At 55.1% G+C, this 16,547-nt stretch overlaps 8 protein-coding genes across 8 annotated transcripts; 5 read left to right on the plus strand and 3 right to left on the minus strand.

Annotated features, from left to right (window-relative positions):
* Positions 1-563: 563 nt before the first annotated feature.
* On the minus strand, positions 564-3,929 carry J4E87_002873 (uncharacterized protein; the record flags this gene model as incomplete). The annotated part of the gene is made up of 2 exons (XM_049374507.1): positions 564-3,651; positions 3,736-3,929. The coding sequence occupies 2 exons, from the start codon at positions 3,927-3,929 to the stop codon at positions 564-566; spliced, it is 3,282 nt and encodes a 1,093-aa protein (XP_049235498.1).
* Positions 3,930-5,109: 1,180 nt separating this feature from the next.
* On the plus strand, positions 5,110-5,715 carry J4E87_002874 (uncharacterized protein; the record flags this gene model as incomplete). The annotated part of the gene is made up of 1 exon (XM_049374508.1): positions 5,110-5,715. The coding sequence occupies one exon, from the start codon at positions 5,110-5,112 to the stop codon at positions 5,713-5,715; it is 606 nt and encodes a 201-aa protein (XP_049235499.1).
* A 438-nt stretch (positions 5,716-6,153) lies between these two features.
* On the plus strand, positions 6,154-7,120 carry J4E87_002875 (uncharacterized protein; the record flags this gene model as incomplete). The annotated part of the gene is made up of 3 exons (XM_049374509.1): positions 6,154-6,224; positions 6,288-6,588; positions 6,770-7,120. The coding sequence occupies 3 exons, from the start codon at positions 6,154-6,156 to the stop codon at positions 7,118-7,120; spliced, it is 723 nt and encodes a 240-aa protein (XP_049235500.1).
* Positions 7,121-7,301: 181 nt separating this feature from the next.
* On the minus strand, positions 7,302-8,277 carry J4E87_002876 (uncharacterized protein; the record flags this gene model as incomplete). Its single annotated transcript, XM_049374510.1, has 2 exons — positions 7,302-8,054; positions 8,125-8,277. The coding sequence occupies 2 exons, from the start codon at positions 8,275-8,277 to the stop codon at positions 7,302-7,304; spliced, it is 906 nt and encodes a 301-aa protein (XP_049235501.1).
* Positions 8,278-8,705: 428 nt separating this feature from the next.
* On the plus strand, positions 8,706-11,753 carry J4E87_002877 (uncharacterized protein; the record flags this gene model as incomplete). The annotated part of the gene is made up of 6 exons (XM_049374511.1): positions 8,706-8,777; positions 8,828-8,903; positions 8,960-8,969; positions 9,021-9,223; positions 9,587-10,132; positions 10,579-11,753. 6 exons carry the CDS (start codon positions 8,706-8,708, stop codon positions 11,751-11,753), a joined length of 2,082 nt encoding a protein of 693 aa, XP_049235502.1.
* A 284-nt stretch (positions 11,754-12,037) lies between these two features.
* On the minus strand, positions 12,038-12,893 carry J4E87_002878 (uncharacterized protein; the record flags this gene model as incomplete). The annotated part of the gene is made up of 3 exons (XM_049374512.1): positions 12,038-12,293; positions 12,345-12,825; positions 12,881-12,893. The coding sequence occupies 3 exons, from the start codon at positions 12,891-12,893 to the stop codon at positions 12,038-12,040; spliced, it is 750 nt and encodes a 249-aa protein (XP_049235503.1).
* A 548-nt stretch (positions 12,894-13,441) lies between these two features.
* J4E87_002879 (uncharacterized protein) lies at positions 13,442-14,456 on the plus strand (the record flags this gene model as incomplete). The annotated part of the gene is made up of 3 exons (XM_049374513.1): positions 13,442-13,693; positions 13,741-14,043; positions 14,091-14,456. The coding sequence occupies 3 exons, from the start codon at positions 13,442-13,444 to the stop codon at positions 14,454-14,456; spliced, it is 921 nt and encodes a 306-aa protein (XP_049235504.1).
* A 257-nt stretch (positions 14,457-14,713) lies between these two features.
* J4E87_002880 (uncharacterized protein) lies at positions 14,714-16,389 on the plus strand (the record flags this gene model as incomplete). The annotated part of the gene is made up of 2 exons (XM_049374514.1): positions 14,714-15,011; positions 15,059-16,389. The coding sequence occupies 2 exons, from the start codon at positions 14,714-14,716 to the stop codon at positions 16,387-16,389; spliced, it is 1,629 nt and encodes a 542-aa protein (XP_049235505.1).
* Between the last annotated feature and the right edge of the window lie 158 nt (positions 16,390-16,547).

Raw genomic sequence — 16,547 nt, forward strand, 5'->3', positions numbered from 1 at the left:
TCTGTTGTAGTGCGCGGCTGGAGTACCGGAAGCATGCATTCCCCTTGACCGGACAGTAACAACACATCTACGTAGTGCAAAAGCCACGCAAATCAAACGCACATGCATCCAATGAGCACCTCTGATACTTTGATGAAAACCTACTATTTCCCCCGACCATCCGCTGCCGACCATCCAGCACGGTGGAGATAGTCGGCGGACGGGGATAAACGGAGTTAAAGACACGACCATGGAGTAAAGACGGCCATATACGAAGCAAGGTTAGACTGTGAGCACATCATTTAACCTCATCCGTTACGTGAAATGAAGCGTAGTTGATCTTCCTAATCCATCTATTGGCTATCTAAGTTGTGTGTTGATGTTGCAAGCCGAGGGCCGCTGTCGGCTGCGTGGTATCCTAATGATGCGAATTCCTCCTGACCCAAAAAGAAGAAACGCCGGCGCCTATTGCTGCGCCTTACCCAAGATTACAACGCCCGATCTGATGCAAATGTGGTAGCGAATGTAGGGGTGGTGTGTGGAAGGATATGTTGAATGAAGGCGATCAGAGCGACTGTGCAAGCTCACACCCTATCTTCAGCGAAATCCAATACCTCGCAATCGTCCTCGAAGAAACCCTCCTCGTCGCCGTCGATACCCTCCTTCTTCACGCGCCGACGTCGTGTGGTGACGACAACCTGCTCTACCTCCTCTTCGCCGTCTCGAAGAACAAGCTTGTTCTCGATCCTGGCGGCAACGCCCGTGATGTCATCCTCTCCAGAGTCATACGCCTGAGTGATTGGCGTGGAGATACGTGTTCCCTCTACGGTCTCACCAAAGAGCCATGGCGAGCTATCTTCGTGATGGAGATCGGAGATAAGTGCCGGTAACGAGGGCTGGTATTCGCTGCTACTCTCTTGAACCTCGGGTGCTTGTCTGGAGTAGACAAAACGCGTGACACGTTTGTCGGTGTAGAAGGGCTGGTAAGGAGGGTTCGTCTCAATCTCGGAGAAGCTGAGTGGTGCGAGGGATGGCACGGCAGGCTTTCGAGAAGGCAAGGCGCGAGGAAGCCAGTCACCATAGCAGTCAAGTGTTGGCTCTGGATCACCAGGTTGCGGGAACAGTTGCTCCGTGATCGAGGGTGGCAGCGCGGTATCCGGAATGGGAGCAAGCCCGAACTCCACTGTCTTCTTCTTGGTTATGGATGCAGTGTGCGATGATTTTCCCTTGCCTGTCGCAGCTCTCATCTGCACCCTCCAGATCTGAAGTACACCGCCGGATGCTAGTGCGATCGAACCTCGACCTCTACCAGAAAGCCAGCGTACGCTGTAAGGCTTGATACCGCTAGGCGATGACGGAAGTGTCATCTTATTGTCGCCGGCATGCCGGATGTTGTTGATTGACTTGCCTACATTGGCAGCGACGGCTTTGCCGGACTTTGCGCCAGCGGCAGGGGTTACACCCAAGCCACTGAGACTGAATCGAGTTCCGCCGACGCTGTTCTTTGCGCGAACAGCATCAAACCAAGGCCTAGCGCTATTGACAGCTTGCATTGCTGAGTTCATCACACCAGCGGGACCTGTGGGGGACGCGACATCCTTTGGTGGGGCTGGTGCAGCTGGACGAATGCGCCGAGCTGGTGGCCATTGGAAGGCCGACGCAGGCATCGGGAACATGTGCACTGTTCCCTTGTCCGTGATGACAGCCAGTTTGTCGACTCGAGGGGCAGACCAAACAACATCGATGACGTTCGCAACAGTCATTCTGGTGAAGCGAGCGACTTGTCGTACGTAAGGTCCTGTTGGCTGTTCCCTTAACGTCTTACGTGCTCTTCGGAAGTTCATGCGCTTCAGGTCCCAAACATCTTGATAGTCGCCCTTCTTGCTCACAGTCATGAGCATAAGACCACTAGGAGCGAACGACATGAAGCTGCAACCGAGAGCCGCGGGTATAGTGGCGACCGGATGAAGTGCGTTCTTATTCCTCGTTTCCTCTGCGTCTACCAGTCTCTGCAGATCATAGACGGAGATCACAGATGCCTCTTGTCTTGGCTGAGTCTGGTTGTGGCCATGGGTCGGCGGGAAGTAATGCTGCATGGGATCTTGACCATATGGCACGTTAGCTCCTTGCTGGCCCTTGTTCATGTAGCTCTTGAAAGCCTGCATTCCCTTCTCGGTGGCCCAACGTGCACCCTTAATTGCAACTTGTGTTCCCTCCCTGGTAAGTCTATCGATCAAGCCTGCTTCGTTGGGCACATCGACAGCGCAGTTGGGGGACGGCTGAGGCGGTACGCTGTGATGCCCAAGGCCCGGAGCGCGCTCGTAGTAAGGTGAAGTCAGGGCTACACCGTTGACAGGGTAGAGCGCGCTTGACGCTGGTGGGGTGACGGCGAGCCAACGATCGGAGAGCGAAAACACAGGCAAGCCATACTTCTCAGGAGGAATCTCGTCATGGCTGCCGTCAACGGCACTGGAACCGCTTGAATGTATGGCCCGTTCCCGATTCTGAACAGATGTCCACAGTTTACCGATGCAGCGGAATCGCTCTGCATACTCAGAATGACCTTCGTGGTAAGGCGCGAATACGAAGACTTCTCCACTTGCACCAGACGCCACGACAACAAACTTCCCCTTCGCATCAATGACGAAATCGCCTACTGGAGGTGGAGGCTGAAACATGGGGCTATCGATTGGGCTCGTGAGAGGTATCAGGGGAGTTCGATACAGGACGGCCATTCTCCGCTTCTCCTTCAGTGAGTAAACTTCGACCGTGGTCTGGTAACCACTGATTTGCCCCTCTTGATTTCCATGTCGTGAGGACGGCCTACTAGGTGACTCAGACGCCGAGTCGTCAGCCGCGGAGGATGCACCGCTTCCACTAGAGCTTCTGCTGTCTTTGACGACCGGACCGTGAAGAATGAGTGCAATCAGTGGACGGGAAGCAGCTAAGGGATCGTGCCGCGAGGTCCAAGGCAAGATCTTGGCGCCTATTACAGCGCCCCGAAGTCCTTCCAGTCGACCTACGATGTCCATCTTGCTCTTTTCAACGCGAAAGACGTCGAGTCCACCTTGCGACCCAACAAGCAGCACGTTCTCTGTCGACCGAGCTGCCTCGTCTCCTGCCATGGACAGAGTGTCGAAGCCACAGAAGTAGCCTCCCTCTCCTGGCTGGATGCCATCGGACTGGCCGTTGTTGAGGCCGAAGTCGATGTTTGGCAAGCCATAGTAGTGTGCTTGAGGTTGGTGCGGCAGGGGCGGGTTCGGCATGAATTGTTGCGAGGCTGGGCGAACACCTTGTTGCGAGTACACAGATGCTCTACGGTCTCTGCCGGGCGAGTTTTGTACGCGTCCACCAAAGTTCGTGTACTGATTGGGGTGGCTCAGGGGTCGTGCACCTGGAGGTGAGTTTGACATGGCCTGTGGTGCGTACAGTCCGTCTCGTGCACCAGGCGAGTTATGAAAGGTAGGCGGAGAGCTGGCTATAGCGATGCCACCATTACCCGGGGAGCCGGAGTTTGGAAAGAACGGGACTGACTTGGCCCACTCGTTGGTGTATTGTGCGGCCGTGTTTCGAGTGGCACCGATCGCCGATAGTAATGGAGACGTAGTGGCATGGTAGTTTGTGGGTGGGGACGTGGATGACAGACGTTTGGCTGACGAAGGTGACTTGGTTCTGTGACAGTCAGTCGTGTTTGAGGGCGAACAGGAGTCACCATCGCCCCTTCCATGTAGGGAAGGGAGGTCCTGCTTCACGTACATCTCTCTCGGGTATATGCGCGTAACCTTGCCGGCCGCTTTATTTCTTCTTCCCAACTCATTTCTCGACGTGTTGCGGCCGCGTGCTTGTGGCGTGTCCTGTACCTTGGTGCCCTTGCGCTGCTGCTTATGCAAGTAGGTGAGGTTGGAGACGGGCGTCGTATGCTCGGCGGCGTTGTCGGGCGATGAGCTCATATAACCTGCGGAAGAGCGTGTGGAAGGGTCTGTTGGAGCGCTAGCTCAGTCGTGAGGAAGTGGTAGGTGTCGTGGGCGCGAGCGAGGTTGTGGGGGTAGCGACGGATGAGGACGGCGGCGGGTGACTTGGGATGAATGCTAGACGGGCGTTGCGTCATGCGCCTCCGTGACCAGGACTCGTGAAGGTGGCGGGCGCGTGCTTGCACAGCAAGACACTTATACACAACAACACTGGTGCCTTGTTCCTGACTCGGCGCGTTATCGGGGCCTATCTTTGGTTGTCACTCGGTATCGTCGGGAGGGTCGTTGTGGCTGTTGTTTGAGCCGCGGGGCTGGAGCTTCACGCGGCACGCTAGATATGGGGCCCCTCAGCGCGTAATGCAGAGAAGTCTGGATGGGCGCGCAGAGGTGAGTCAAGATGGAGCTCTATCTAAGCTCCCAAGTGTTGAGATATGTATGCAGGGCGTCGTAAGTGCAGTTAGTTGTGTCGCTGGCCAGGTCGCGGTGCTGAGGGGCAGCTCATAGCTTATGCAGGTGCATGTCGCGCCCTCAGCCTTCCATTCGCCCACCACACCACGGCCGCCGGCACCGCCCTTTGCGCTGCTATCTAGCCCCTCTTTGGCCGACTCTAGTCATTCGCAGATTGCGCGCTGCTAGTGATGTCAAGTGACTGCAGCGAGCACGGTAGATGCCTGAGCAGGTTGTTGGGCAGCCACATGCGGCGTTCCGCGATGCATTCCGAGAGACTGGAGTGACGTCCTCCGCATGCATATCATGGCCCACATGCCGCGACACGTCCCGCGCCTTGCACGTGCTTCGAAGGTTACATCTCCAACCTCACTGTAATGATAGCCAGTATTCAGCGGTGAGCTTAGTCTCAGCGATGCACAGGGCCCGGGCCTCAAGTACATAGGCAGCGTCCGTTCGACTCCGTCGGATCCCGTCCCATCCACAATCACAGGCATTAAACTTATTGGTTTACATGCCCAGTAATCCGCCCAGGGGAGATTTGTCCCGAAGCTTATGAAGATTACCATTTTTGGAGCCGGCGACATTTATCCCAGGAGACACTCGCATCGTCTCCTAAGCGACGTGGCTAATGTAGCAATAAACCTCGGGTAGGCTCCGGTACAAAAGTATGCAGCTCCCAGGCTGAAAACCCTCAACCCATCCATCCAATATGTTCAAGTCCAAGTTCCTCACCCTCGTCTCCTTGGCGCTCCTCCCTGCGGCTCTCGCCCAGTCCGAATACACAAACCTCCCAGCCACAGCACCCGGCGTCTTCAATGCAACTGCACGCATAGAAATCAAATCCACCGTCCCCGCCGCCTGGGACGTACTCACCGACTTCGCCAACTACGCAGCCTGGAACCCGTTTGTGCGCTATGCCCTCACCACTTCAGCTAAGGGCAACATCACCCTGCCTGATCAGCGACCGGTCGAGGGCAACTTCCTCTTCTTCCGAGTGCAGATTCCTCCGCTTCCGCTGCCGGTGAACAAGGACACGCCCGACAATCTCCTGAACACGCAGTTGTCCGCTGAGCGCATAACTCATGTGCAGCCCGAGTTGGGAAGATTGGCATGGGATTACTTGGGGGAACTCGCTATTGCCTCGACGCGCTGGCAGGCGCTCAGCGACATAGGCAATGGCACGGTGTTGTATGAGTCGATAGAAGTGTTCCACGGGTTGTTTGCTGGAGTCTTGAAGGACACGCTTGGAGAGAGTCTGCAGCAGTCTTTCGAGGCACAGGCAGAGGGACTGAAGTTATACCTTGAGGGTTGCTAAGGCTGTAAAGTAGGAAACTACATCACCTCGTCTCTAACAATGCCGAACTCTTTGTAATACAGCATGTATGCAATTCCGATGATACGGCTGAATTGAGAGCCGGCACGATGCGCAGTCGGCATGGTTGAGATGAACCCGGCGGCGAATGAGCACTTCGGCGTTACAAGCAGGCATTCCGACCCCTGTCATCCGTTCCGCGGGCATGCGCGCATCTCCTCTGTCGCAATCGCACATGTACAGTACACGCCGCAACATCAGGCGCTCACCATGAGTACTTGTCTCAGCAACATGTCTCTATTTTCTGGCTGTCTATGATAGCACATGTTCTTTTGTCTTCCACTTGCTCCAACTACGCTTCGTCCATCGTTCCACAGTGAGCGCGCAAGCCAGACAATACTTATCGCACATGTGCAGCCCTCGCCTTCCAGCACCATGACAATGACCCCCGAGCTCGAAGCCTTTGCGCGAGCCATATCGCGCGTCCTGGGCTGGGCCTACTTCCTGTCGTGGTCAGTACCACCCACCCAACATCCCTCCTGCAGTCAGCCCCAACTGACCCAACCCCACAACAGGTCCCTATCCTTCTACCCCCAACCCATATCGAACTACCTGCGCAAATCCACACTCGGCCTCGCCATCGACTTCCCCACCCTCAACGTCCTCGGCTTCACCTGCTACACCATCTCCACAGCCTGCTTCCTCTATTCGCCGACGATAAAAGCGCAATATGCGGCACGTCATCCTGACGCGCCGGAGACGACGGTGCGGTTCAACGATTTCTTGTTCGCGGCACATGGAGCGGTCATGTGTGTGATTATATACAGTCAGTTCTTCGAGAGGATTTGGGGCTTCGAGATTGGGAAGAGGCAGAAGGTTAGTCGGGTTATACTGGGAGTTTGGTGGGGGTGCGTGCTTGCTATTGGGGTTGTGGTGGTGTTGGTTAAGATGAACGGGGCTGGGCGGGGATATGATGCTGAAGGGTGGGCGTGGATCGATGTTGTGAGTTCCTGCTTTACGACTTTCAAACGTCCTGGATGGTACTAATACGAAATAGATCTATACACTCGGCTACGTCAAACTCCTCACCGTCTTCCTCAAGTATATACCCCAGGCCTGGGTCAATTACAAGCGCAAGTCGACGTTAGGGTGGAGCATATACCCTATGCTCTTGGACTTTGCGGGTGGCTGGCTTTCGCTCGCACAGTTGTGCATCGATTCTGCACTGGAGAATGATTGGAGTGGTGTCACTGGTAATCCAGTCAAGTTTGGACTGGGTAACATTACTATCGTGTTTGATATCATTTTCATGCTGCAGCATTACGTGCTGTATCGGCATTCGGGCAAGCATATTGACGATGAGGATGAGGAGGAGAGAGAGGGGCTTGTACAGGGTCGGAGAGACTAGTAAACACATGTGCAAGGTTTCCTTGAATATCCGACTCATCATAGCTCACGAGTTCTGGTCTTCAATTACCTTGCATTGCTGTCATGATAGACACATGAGTGTCGCGGAAGTGTCATCAACGCGCCATTTCTGTACATCTCGACCACTTCCACGCGGGTCCCACTCCAAACGCAGCCACCACTCACGCACTCTTCCCCGTAAGCTTCTCACAAGCCTCCCTATACTTCGCCGCCGTCTTCTCCACAATGTCCTTCGGCACCTCAATGCCCTCCTTCCCCTTCAACCCTTCACCCGTGAGCCAATCCCTCAAAAACTGCTTGTCATAACTCGGCTGCGCCTTGCCCAGGTTCTTCTCCCACGACTCCTTAGGCCAGAAGCGCGAGCTATCCGGCGTCAACACCTCATCAACAAGCACCACCTCACCCATCTCATCAACGCCAAACTCAAACTTCGTGTCCGCAAGAATAATACCAACCTCCTCTGCGCGGTCTGCAGCAGCGCTGTAGATAGCAAGTGAAAGTTCCTCAACACGCTGCGCAATCTTTGCATCACCAATCATGTCTCGCGCTTTCTCAGGGCTGATGTTCTCGTCCTTGCCGCCTACTTCCGCCTTGGTGCTCGGTGTCCAGAGTGGTTCTGGCAGCTTCTGGCCTTCGACGAGTCCGGCGGGGAGTTTGATACCATTGACGGTTCCCGATTTGGTATATTCGGACCAGCCTGATCCGGTGATGTAGCCGCGAACTATGGACTCGATGGGGAGGATGCGCAGACGTCGGACTTGCATGCTGCGATCCTTGAGGGAAGTTTGGTCCTGGATTGTGGAAGGGAGATCTGAGGAGAGGAAATGGGTTTTTAGGCCGGGGACTTTGGTGGGTAGGTAGTTGAACCAGTATATTGACATGGCGGTTAGGAGGGCGCCTTTTCCGGGGATGCCCTGGGGTTTATTAGTCCGAGGTCTTGGATGTATTTCAATTACTATTGAAGTTTGGTGAAGTTGAACTTACATTCTCCATAATCACGTCATACGCGGATATACGGTCGCTCGCAACGAATAGTAGTGTGTCATCGTCAATGGCGTAGAGATCGCGCACTTTTCCAGAGGCAATCTTGGGCAGTTTGCCTTGGATGTCGATGGTGGTGACCGCTTGAGCCGACATTTTTTCCCGTGAGTTGATTTCTTGGTGTTGAGTTCGGGGAGTGACTGTGTTTGGTGGGGATTTATGCACGATCCCGCGTCGAGTATTTTATGCTTCAGCGGGGCCGCTGTGGCTTTCTCAAGGAAGGTGTGGCGGTGCTTGATCTAGGCTGCGATGGTTGCCTTGATACACGAGGCTCAGTTATTCACGATTAACACTGTAAGATTGAGCAATCATCATCGGAAACGCATGTAAACGATTTGAAGTTCGTTTAGAGTAGTCGTTTACTTCCATTGCTACGTGACTGCTACTCCGGCCTAATCGGTCATAAGCCCGGGCGTAGATCAATTCACGCCTTACTTCATTCGATCGCCTCGCCCCATCACTACACCTCACCCAACCACCTCTTCATCACTCTACGTCCTTGCAGCTAAACCAGATCATCTCTAATGTCGTCGGTTCAGTTCACAGCTCTGATACGTCTCCCGTTCATCCGGGGTGACTTTGAAGATCCTCCGCAGGTAAAGTAGCATCTGTCCGCGTCTCCGGGGCTCATCTGACCGCGACATAGGCACAATGGGATGCTGAGAGGGATCGCCAACTATGGAAGGTCATTTCCAAGTCTTCCAAGACCAGTGATTTGAACTGTAAGTATCTAGGACCCATTCCAAAACTATCTCAAGCAAGTACTAATCTATCGTAGGGGTCGAGTTGTATGTAAATGCAGGCTACGCACTGCATCAGCCTCACTGACCATACGACAGAGCCGACAAGTTCCAGGTTCCACCAACCTTCCTTCTTCAGCAAGCTGCATGGCTATATGAGCGACATCTAGATCACGTTCGTAACCAAATGAAGAAAGTCAGCATCTCGAATGCTGCTCCGTCATCTTCGCCGACTGGTGGTAGCACGCTGACTGCTGTGGGTGGCGTTGCGATGCGAAGGGGTGGCAGTGCCGGATCTGGAGGTATGTAAAACATCAGCATAATTTGATCTTACTGACAAAATGTAGCTGGGAGGACTACATCAGCGTTAGCAGGACGCTCGAAGGACAGTCCGAGTTTGCGTGGCGCAGAGGTGGTTATACCCGGTGAGTCTCTCGACAAGCATCTTAGATGCCACAGTAGATATGTTTTCTAACATATATTAGCACCTTCGCTCTCGAGGACACCGTCTACCACCACGATCACTCAATCCCGGGCACTTACTCAGGCTCCAGCTCGAACATTGTCGACACGCTCCACTCAGCGACCTAATTTGACGAGTAGAAGGTCTGAAGAGCGGGCTAATGCTCCAATCTCACCACCAAGTTATCGAAATCACGAAGCAGCTTCTCCCGACATTCCCGATTCGTCGTCCTCGAGCTCATCATCGTTGTCGGATACTGATCACCCAGCGCATCGAAGCCAACTCTTCAAGCGCCCGCCGCGTTTCCAGCAGAAGAAACCGCGAGAGCTTTCAACGTTTGAGGAAGGAGATGGAACCCAAGAGATTGACGATTCAGGCTCACACGAGACAAGTCTACCCTTTGCAACCGTCAAGACACGACCCATCAATAGCAAGTACGCGCAAGACTCACGCTTCCGAGCCAGTAGCAGCAAGGAGCAAAAGGTTCTGCAACCTGCCCGCGCAAGGAATGCTCCGCCTGTCAGACAAACGTCTATGGACGTACAGTCGATCGCGACCACAGAGACGGCGTCGTCAATGACTAGCTCTGGCGGACCTCCTTCAGCCGCAAAGAGCCCTATGAGCCCTGCCTCGGACCACCGCGCGGCGCTAGGCCGACTCGGTAGTCCACGACGTGGAGGACTGCGATCTAGAAAGGAAGGTAGTGAAGGCACGCCGAGTATGGGCAGTAGCTTCAGTGACATTGATGGTGAGTCCTGGGATTACCCACCTTTGGATTGATATACTCACATCGGACAGATGCAGGTATCAGTCAGTCAGCCCTGGAGGAAGCGCTGTTGAGCAACATGCAGCATGGGAGGATGAGTACACTTAGTCGCATGTCGAAGTGGTAGGTGTGACGGGAGCGATTTAGTACAGTTCTTCGGACGCGATGGATCTCTTTCACTTCTATTACGACCCTTATTGTGTGCCGCTCAAGTTTAATCTATTGTGCAAGGCGGCAAGTCTTGGCACTACTCTATCAGCTTCGATTGCTACTCGCCCTCCACAAATAACACTCTTTCTACTAACTTAAGTCAGCTCACATAGGTCTAGTTGCCGACGCGATGGCTTCTCGCTCGTTAAAGCCCATCGCAATGCCGCCGCCACCCATCATCATCCTAGTAACAGACCACTCTATAACACCCCCAATAGCCACACGCTACACATTCGGCCGCAACGACATCAACTTCCCCATCGCCTACAGGCGCATCAAATCCCTACTCACCCACCCATCATGTCCGCACCGCCCCCAATACCTCTGGCCCTGCGACGACTGCGAGTCCGCCTTCACCACGAAATACTGGACCTGCGCCGCCACGCTTCTCGACTATTTCGCCGACTTCCACCCCATCGACACGCCCCTCATGCAATCGATCTGGTTCTACCTCCTCGATATCTGGCAAGAAAGCGCGCATATCCTCCCCTACGAAACCGTACTTGATGAAACCATCGAACACAGCGCCGCACTCATCGGCGTGGCGCGCGCCAGAGACTTTGAGAAAGCAGTTCGTGACACCATTACTTTGTTCGAAGTCACGATCTGGGGCCGGAGAACAGAAGCGGATTCGTGGGACCAAGTTATCTATGACCCGAGGGGTGAGGCTATGTGTCCAGTGGGTGAGTACGACACGGGTCCTTGGGTCAGTGGAGTGAAGCCCTGGAACCAGTTTTTGGGAGAGGGAGGAATGGGTGTCGCAGCGCCGTGGTCTGCTGCTGCTTCAACTCCAACTTCACAAGACGACACAAACGGAGATGGAGATGGGAGTAGGAATGGGGAACAAGAGAGAACAACAACACGCTACATCCCCCACCCCGCCATCGCCCTAATAGAAGGCCACACCGCGCGCTCCCGCCTCCTCGCCAATTCCTTCTACACAAAACAAAAGCTCACACCCCCTCAATACAACGCCGCCCTCGCAGACTGGGAAGCACACACCGTCGTCCTTCCTTCCAAGCGCAGCGAGTTCCACACGTATACTTCGCGCTTCACAGGTCGGGAGACAACATACACGCTATCCAACGGCGCGCCGCCGATCATGCGCTACGAGGGGCTCGGCGATCCGCAGTTGGAACTTGCGGTTCCGGATGGAGATTGGAATTTGATGGATGAGTGTGTGGCTAGTTGTAGGGGGGTTACGGCGTATGTGGGTGTTAGTGGCGGGGATGAGGATGAGGAGGATGAGGATATGGTGGACAGTGAGGATGAGTTGGTGCCGTTTGATTTGTGGACTGTGGTTGAGAAGGCCGTTGAAGGAGGGGGACGTGGTGAGTTGTTGGATTTGGGAGACACTGGGGGCATGTTTGAAACTTGGTGGGAGGGGGAATGAGACTGGATGGGTGCGGCTTTTGTAAGCGTATTGTCCGAATACTTGTGTTTATATCGATCAACTCCACAAGATGGTCATTCCGAATATCGTTTTGGTTGAAGTATATTTGCTATATGTGCATATGTACAATACTAGCATCAACTCGCGCGCTATAGCAAAGGTATTATGTTCGTTCATTACAAAATCAAATCGTGGATATCGTCGCGTAAAAGATCAGTTTTCCTCCATGTGGTCCTTGATGGACCTCATCCACTTGGACCACTTCATCCTCGTACAATATCAGTTTATGGAGAGTAATCCCTGGGCTTGCGCTGGGACTCGGTATCCAAGAAGCTACCCCGGCTGCGGTTTGACTTGGTCGAGCGGCTTCGGCGCATGCTGGAAGAGCGGTCGCCGCCGAGACGGCCTCCGAGGCAGAACATGACGGTGGCGAGGAAGTAGCAGGCGACGGCGGCCCAGGTGAAACCCATGAGGTATTTGCCGATGCTAGCTTCGAAGCCAGCGGAGCGGAAGGCATCGCGGCCCTTGACTACCCATGCGCTGATGAATGTTAGTCGACGTACTGGAAGTTGGACATTGGCATAGACTTACGTCATGAGAGCTGCGGCGAGCGTCTGGAAGAAGAGAGCGACAAAGGTCATCAGGGAAGAGAGGTATCCTCCGAGACGGCTGCAGAGCGCAAGGAGACCGGAAACGAGGGCAATGGCAGCGAAGAAGAGAGCAATCAGGTAGAAAGCAAACATGAAGCGAGACAGGTAGTAGTACATGTGGGTACCGATGAACTGCTCGGGGATGTTCTCCTGGGTGCCAAAGTTCCTAGGAGGGTCGAATGGCAGCGCTGGGACAGGCGAGCCGCAGTTGGCATTGTTGCCAGAGTCAGGGTCGGCGCCGCAGATGGCGAAGAAGGTCCATCGCGATGGGTTTCGTGCGTTGGGGATGCCGCCGGTAGTGGCCTCGAGGAAGTAGAACTTGGTGAGAGGAGCCTTGTTGACGCCGCCGGTGAGGATGGTCAGGAATTGGAAGAGCAGGCCTCCAGCGACCAGGATCAGCGAGCCGAATGCGAGAAGAGGTCCTGGAAGGTGTGTTAGCAGATGCGCAAGCGAATTAGGAAGCGACGAGCAACGTACTAGCTACAGCCATCGTGTGTGGTACCCAAGAGAGTCGTCGTCGCAAGGGTGTAGGTTATTAAGATTAGGATGCACGATAATGGTGCGATTACAGAGGATGGTTCGACGTGGCTAGCTGCGTCTCAAACGCGCGACGAAAAGAGGCCTGGCAAGCTTGTTTATGAGGTGCGGCCAAGCGGGTGACGTAGTGCACCTGTGAATCGGCTCTTTGTTGGCGTCGTCGACTAGCTCCCTCATCGCACAGGGTTACGGCACTACCGCGCGCGCTTTGCATCATCCCGAGGCTGCTCGACACGCCCAAGCAACCAGAGGGTCCGCGGCTTGTCTGCAAACACGCTGGCGGATGCGACGGATCGTGACGGAGGGCTCTAATGTGTGTGCAAGTGCGTGATGTGTTCGGCACGTGAAGAGATGGGCGGAGAGATGCAGGGATGGCTTCCTTCCTCGGATAGTAGCGAGATCCGCAGTGTGAGCAGTGGATCCTGGCCATCGAGGAGCTCGGGCAGCCCGACACCAACAATCTGCCGCATCGTGCCTTGGAACTTGGAAGCCATCACCGCCATGTCGACTGCTGTGTGGCCGCCCATCGATGACGCCCGCCTCTCCCACGAGCAGGCAGAGTCGCAAGCGCGCGAGCTCGAGTGGCTGCTGGTGCAACTCCGCGAGACGCTGCAGTCGCTCAAGGCAGGCCTGGAGGAGTGCGCTGCCCTGCTTGCGCCGTCGGAGAATGGCTCGACACTTGTGCTGACTTCGGTGCGCTCCGAGAGTCTCAAGGGCCTCATTACTCGCGTTGGCACGCGCATCACCAAAGGCGTATGTCACTCACTCTCCGTCCCCATGCAGCAGCTCACACAGTGCAGAACGTCAAGCTCCGCCTCGCAAGCCTCCCACCGCCCAAGGGCTCGCTGACGTACGACCTCGCCATTTCCTCTGCACCGCATGCGCCGACGCTCGTTGTGCCCCAGCTCACCTCGATTCGGACCTCCATCAACAGCTGCCTCGACGTCATCGACGTGGCTACCTGGGGCGGCGATGCCACCAATGCCAACTTCGTATCCGGGCAACTGCAGCTGCTGCACGATCACATATTGGAAGCGCAAGCTGCACTGAAGGGCTACTCGGATGTCCAGCCGTCGTGGTGGGAGAACCCCGTCGACGACAAGGTAGGCTGCACCTGGATATCCAACCCGGGCACTGCTGACAATCACAGACATTCGACCCTCCACTACCAGCGAATGTGTCCTTCCACCTGTTCGTCTTCGATGCCGCCCTCGTTCTCGAAATCCGCACTCTCGAGCCACACAACGCCGGCGACAGCACATCGCTCACCGGCTTCAGCATCCGCAACACCTTTGCATCAGCACTTGGCGGGGCACGAGCACCTGCGCACGATGAGGCCGACCGCACGTTCAAGTACAAGGACCACGACGTCCGCGTGAAGGAGAAAATCCGAGTGGAGAGCCAGGACCCCGCTCTGATATCCGCATCGGCAAAGCTCAACGCCCTAGGACACAGTGTGATGTTGAGCCGAAAAGCGCTCAACATAGTCATGGGTCGAGACGAGCAGATGGACTAACTCCGCGCAAGTCTGACAGCAGTCAATTGCACCATCGACCATTGGGCGGAACAACCACTCATATTTCGCCTTTTTCCGCGGGAATGCCCTAGTGCGATCGCGCCATATCGGCTCGTCGCTATCGGAACAAATAATGTGCCACGCGCATTATCAACACCGCCGAAGAGTAACCGCATCGACGATTGCCTCTACTCATATTACTGCCCCTCCTTCGCGGAATCCGAAGTTGTTCAGATTTATCCTCTGCATACTTCATCATGGCGCCAGCACTTCTTACCGCGGTAGACGCCACATCCCACATCCACCTTATAGTCGGTTCCAATCCACTAGCAGGCGCGCGATGCGCACGATCAATAGAGGTTGGCGCGAAACCGATACTGCTCGCTCCCGAAGACTCCACACTTCACTATGGACTTGTCAAGAGAATTGAGGCGGGCGAAGTAAAGTGGCTAAAGCGGAGTTTCAAAGACGACGACTTGACTACGCTGGGACGAGAGGAGGTGGACAGCGTAGTAGACGCTGTATTTGTTACTGCGGGCGGAAAACATACATCAGGTACGTGACATGAGGGTATGTCTCGAATTCACTCTAATTCGCCACAGCAACCCACATCTCGAGTCTTTGCCGGAGACTACGTATACCAGTCAACGTCGCCGATGCGCCGAACCTCTGCTCATTCACGCTCCTCTCCACACACTCCGACGGCCCGCTACAGATCGGTATCACAACATCTGGAAAGGGATGCAAGCTCTCTGCAAGAATAAAGAGGGAGATTGCGGCGTCGCTTCCACCGCGGCTAGGTGAAGCAGTGGAGAGGTTAGGCACACTGCGGCGACGCATATGGGAAGAAGATCATGCGGCAGAATTGTCGCAAGACCTAGAGGCAGAAGAAGAAGACAGTGGGCAGCCAGCAACCTTCAATAAGCTGATCATGGAGGAGAGCAAGGAAGCTGCACGGGGACGTCGCATGCGCTGGCTGTCACAAATTTGCGAGTATTGGCCTCTGCGCCGTCTCGCCGGTATCACAGATGCAGATGTCGACATGCTGTTCCGCGAGTTCGCCAGCAGCAGCCCCTCCAAGGTCGGACCCACCGCCACCACAGCGGCACGACGACCAGGTCGTATCATATTGGCAGGCTCCGGTCCTGGCAACCCCGACCTCCTCACCCGCGCAGCACACAAAGCCATTCTCTCCGCCGACCTCATCCTCGCCGACAAGCTCGTCCCCGCACCCATCCTCGACCTCGTACCCCGCCGCGCAACCGTCCACATCGCACGAAAGTTCCCCGGAAATGCCGACAAAGCGCAAGAAGAGCTCCTTGAGCTAGGTCTGGAAGGCCTCAAGGCGGGCAAAGTAGTCGTGCGAATAAAGCAAGGCGACCCATACATCTACGGCCGCGGCGGCGAAGAATACGACTTCTTCCGCGCGCATGGCTTCATACCCAGCGTGCTGCCAGGTATCACCAGCGCCCTAAGCGCCCCCCTCTTCGCCGCCATACCCGCTACACATCGCGGCATCGCCGATCAAGTCCTCATCTGCACCGGCACCGGCCGCAAAGGCGCGCCCCTCGACCCACCCGAATTCGTAGCCTCCCGCACCCTCGTCCTCCTCATGTCTCTGCACCGTCTCTCCGCGCTAGTCGAAAGTCTAGTCGGCAAAGCATACCCCGCTGATCTACCCGTCGCCGTACTAGAACGTGCTTCTTGTCCTGATCAGAGAGTCATCAGGACAACGCTGGAACATGTTTGTGCGGCAGTTGAGGAGGAAGGCAGCAGACCGCCTGGCCTACTGGTCGTGGGTAACGCGTGCAAAGTGCTTATGAAGTATGAGCAGAAGTGGGTTGTGGAGGAGGGGTTCCATGGCTTGGATAATCTGGGTGGCGATGGCGAGTTGGAGATTAGTAGACTTACTGAGGCGGCTATTGCTGCGTAGGAAGTAGATGTGAAAGGAAATTCAAACTTGATACCACTGAAGAACGCTCTTGTTGAAATCGCCATTGACATATGCATTTCTTGTCTTCATCTCTCTATGCATTCATCGTTCTCGTAAATTACCAGGCTCAAATCTTGCCTTTCCGTATACACATCGTT

This window comes from Alternaria ethzedia (assembly GCF_023757985.1).
Source record: "Alternaria ethzedia strain BMP 0044 chromosome Unknown scaffold_5, whole genome shotgun sequence".
Taxonomy (NCBI): domain Eukaryota; kingdom Fungi; phylum Ascomycota; class Dothideomycetes; order Pleosporales; family Pleosporaceae; genus Alternaria; species Alternaria ethzedia.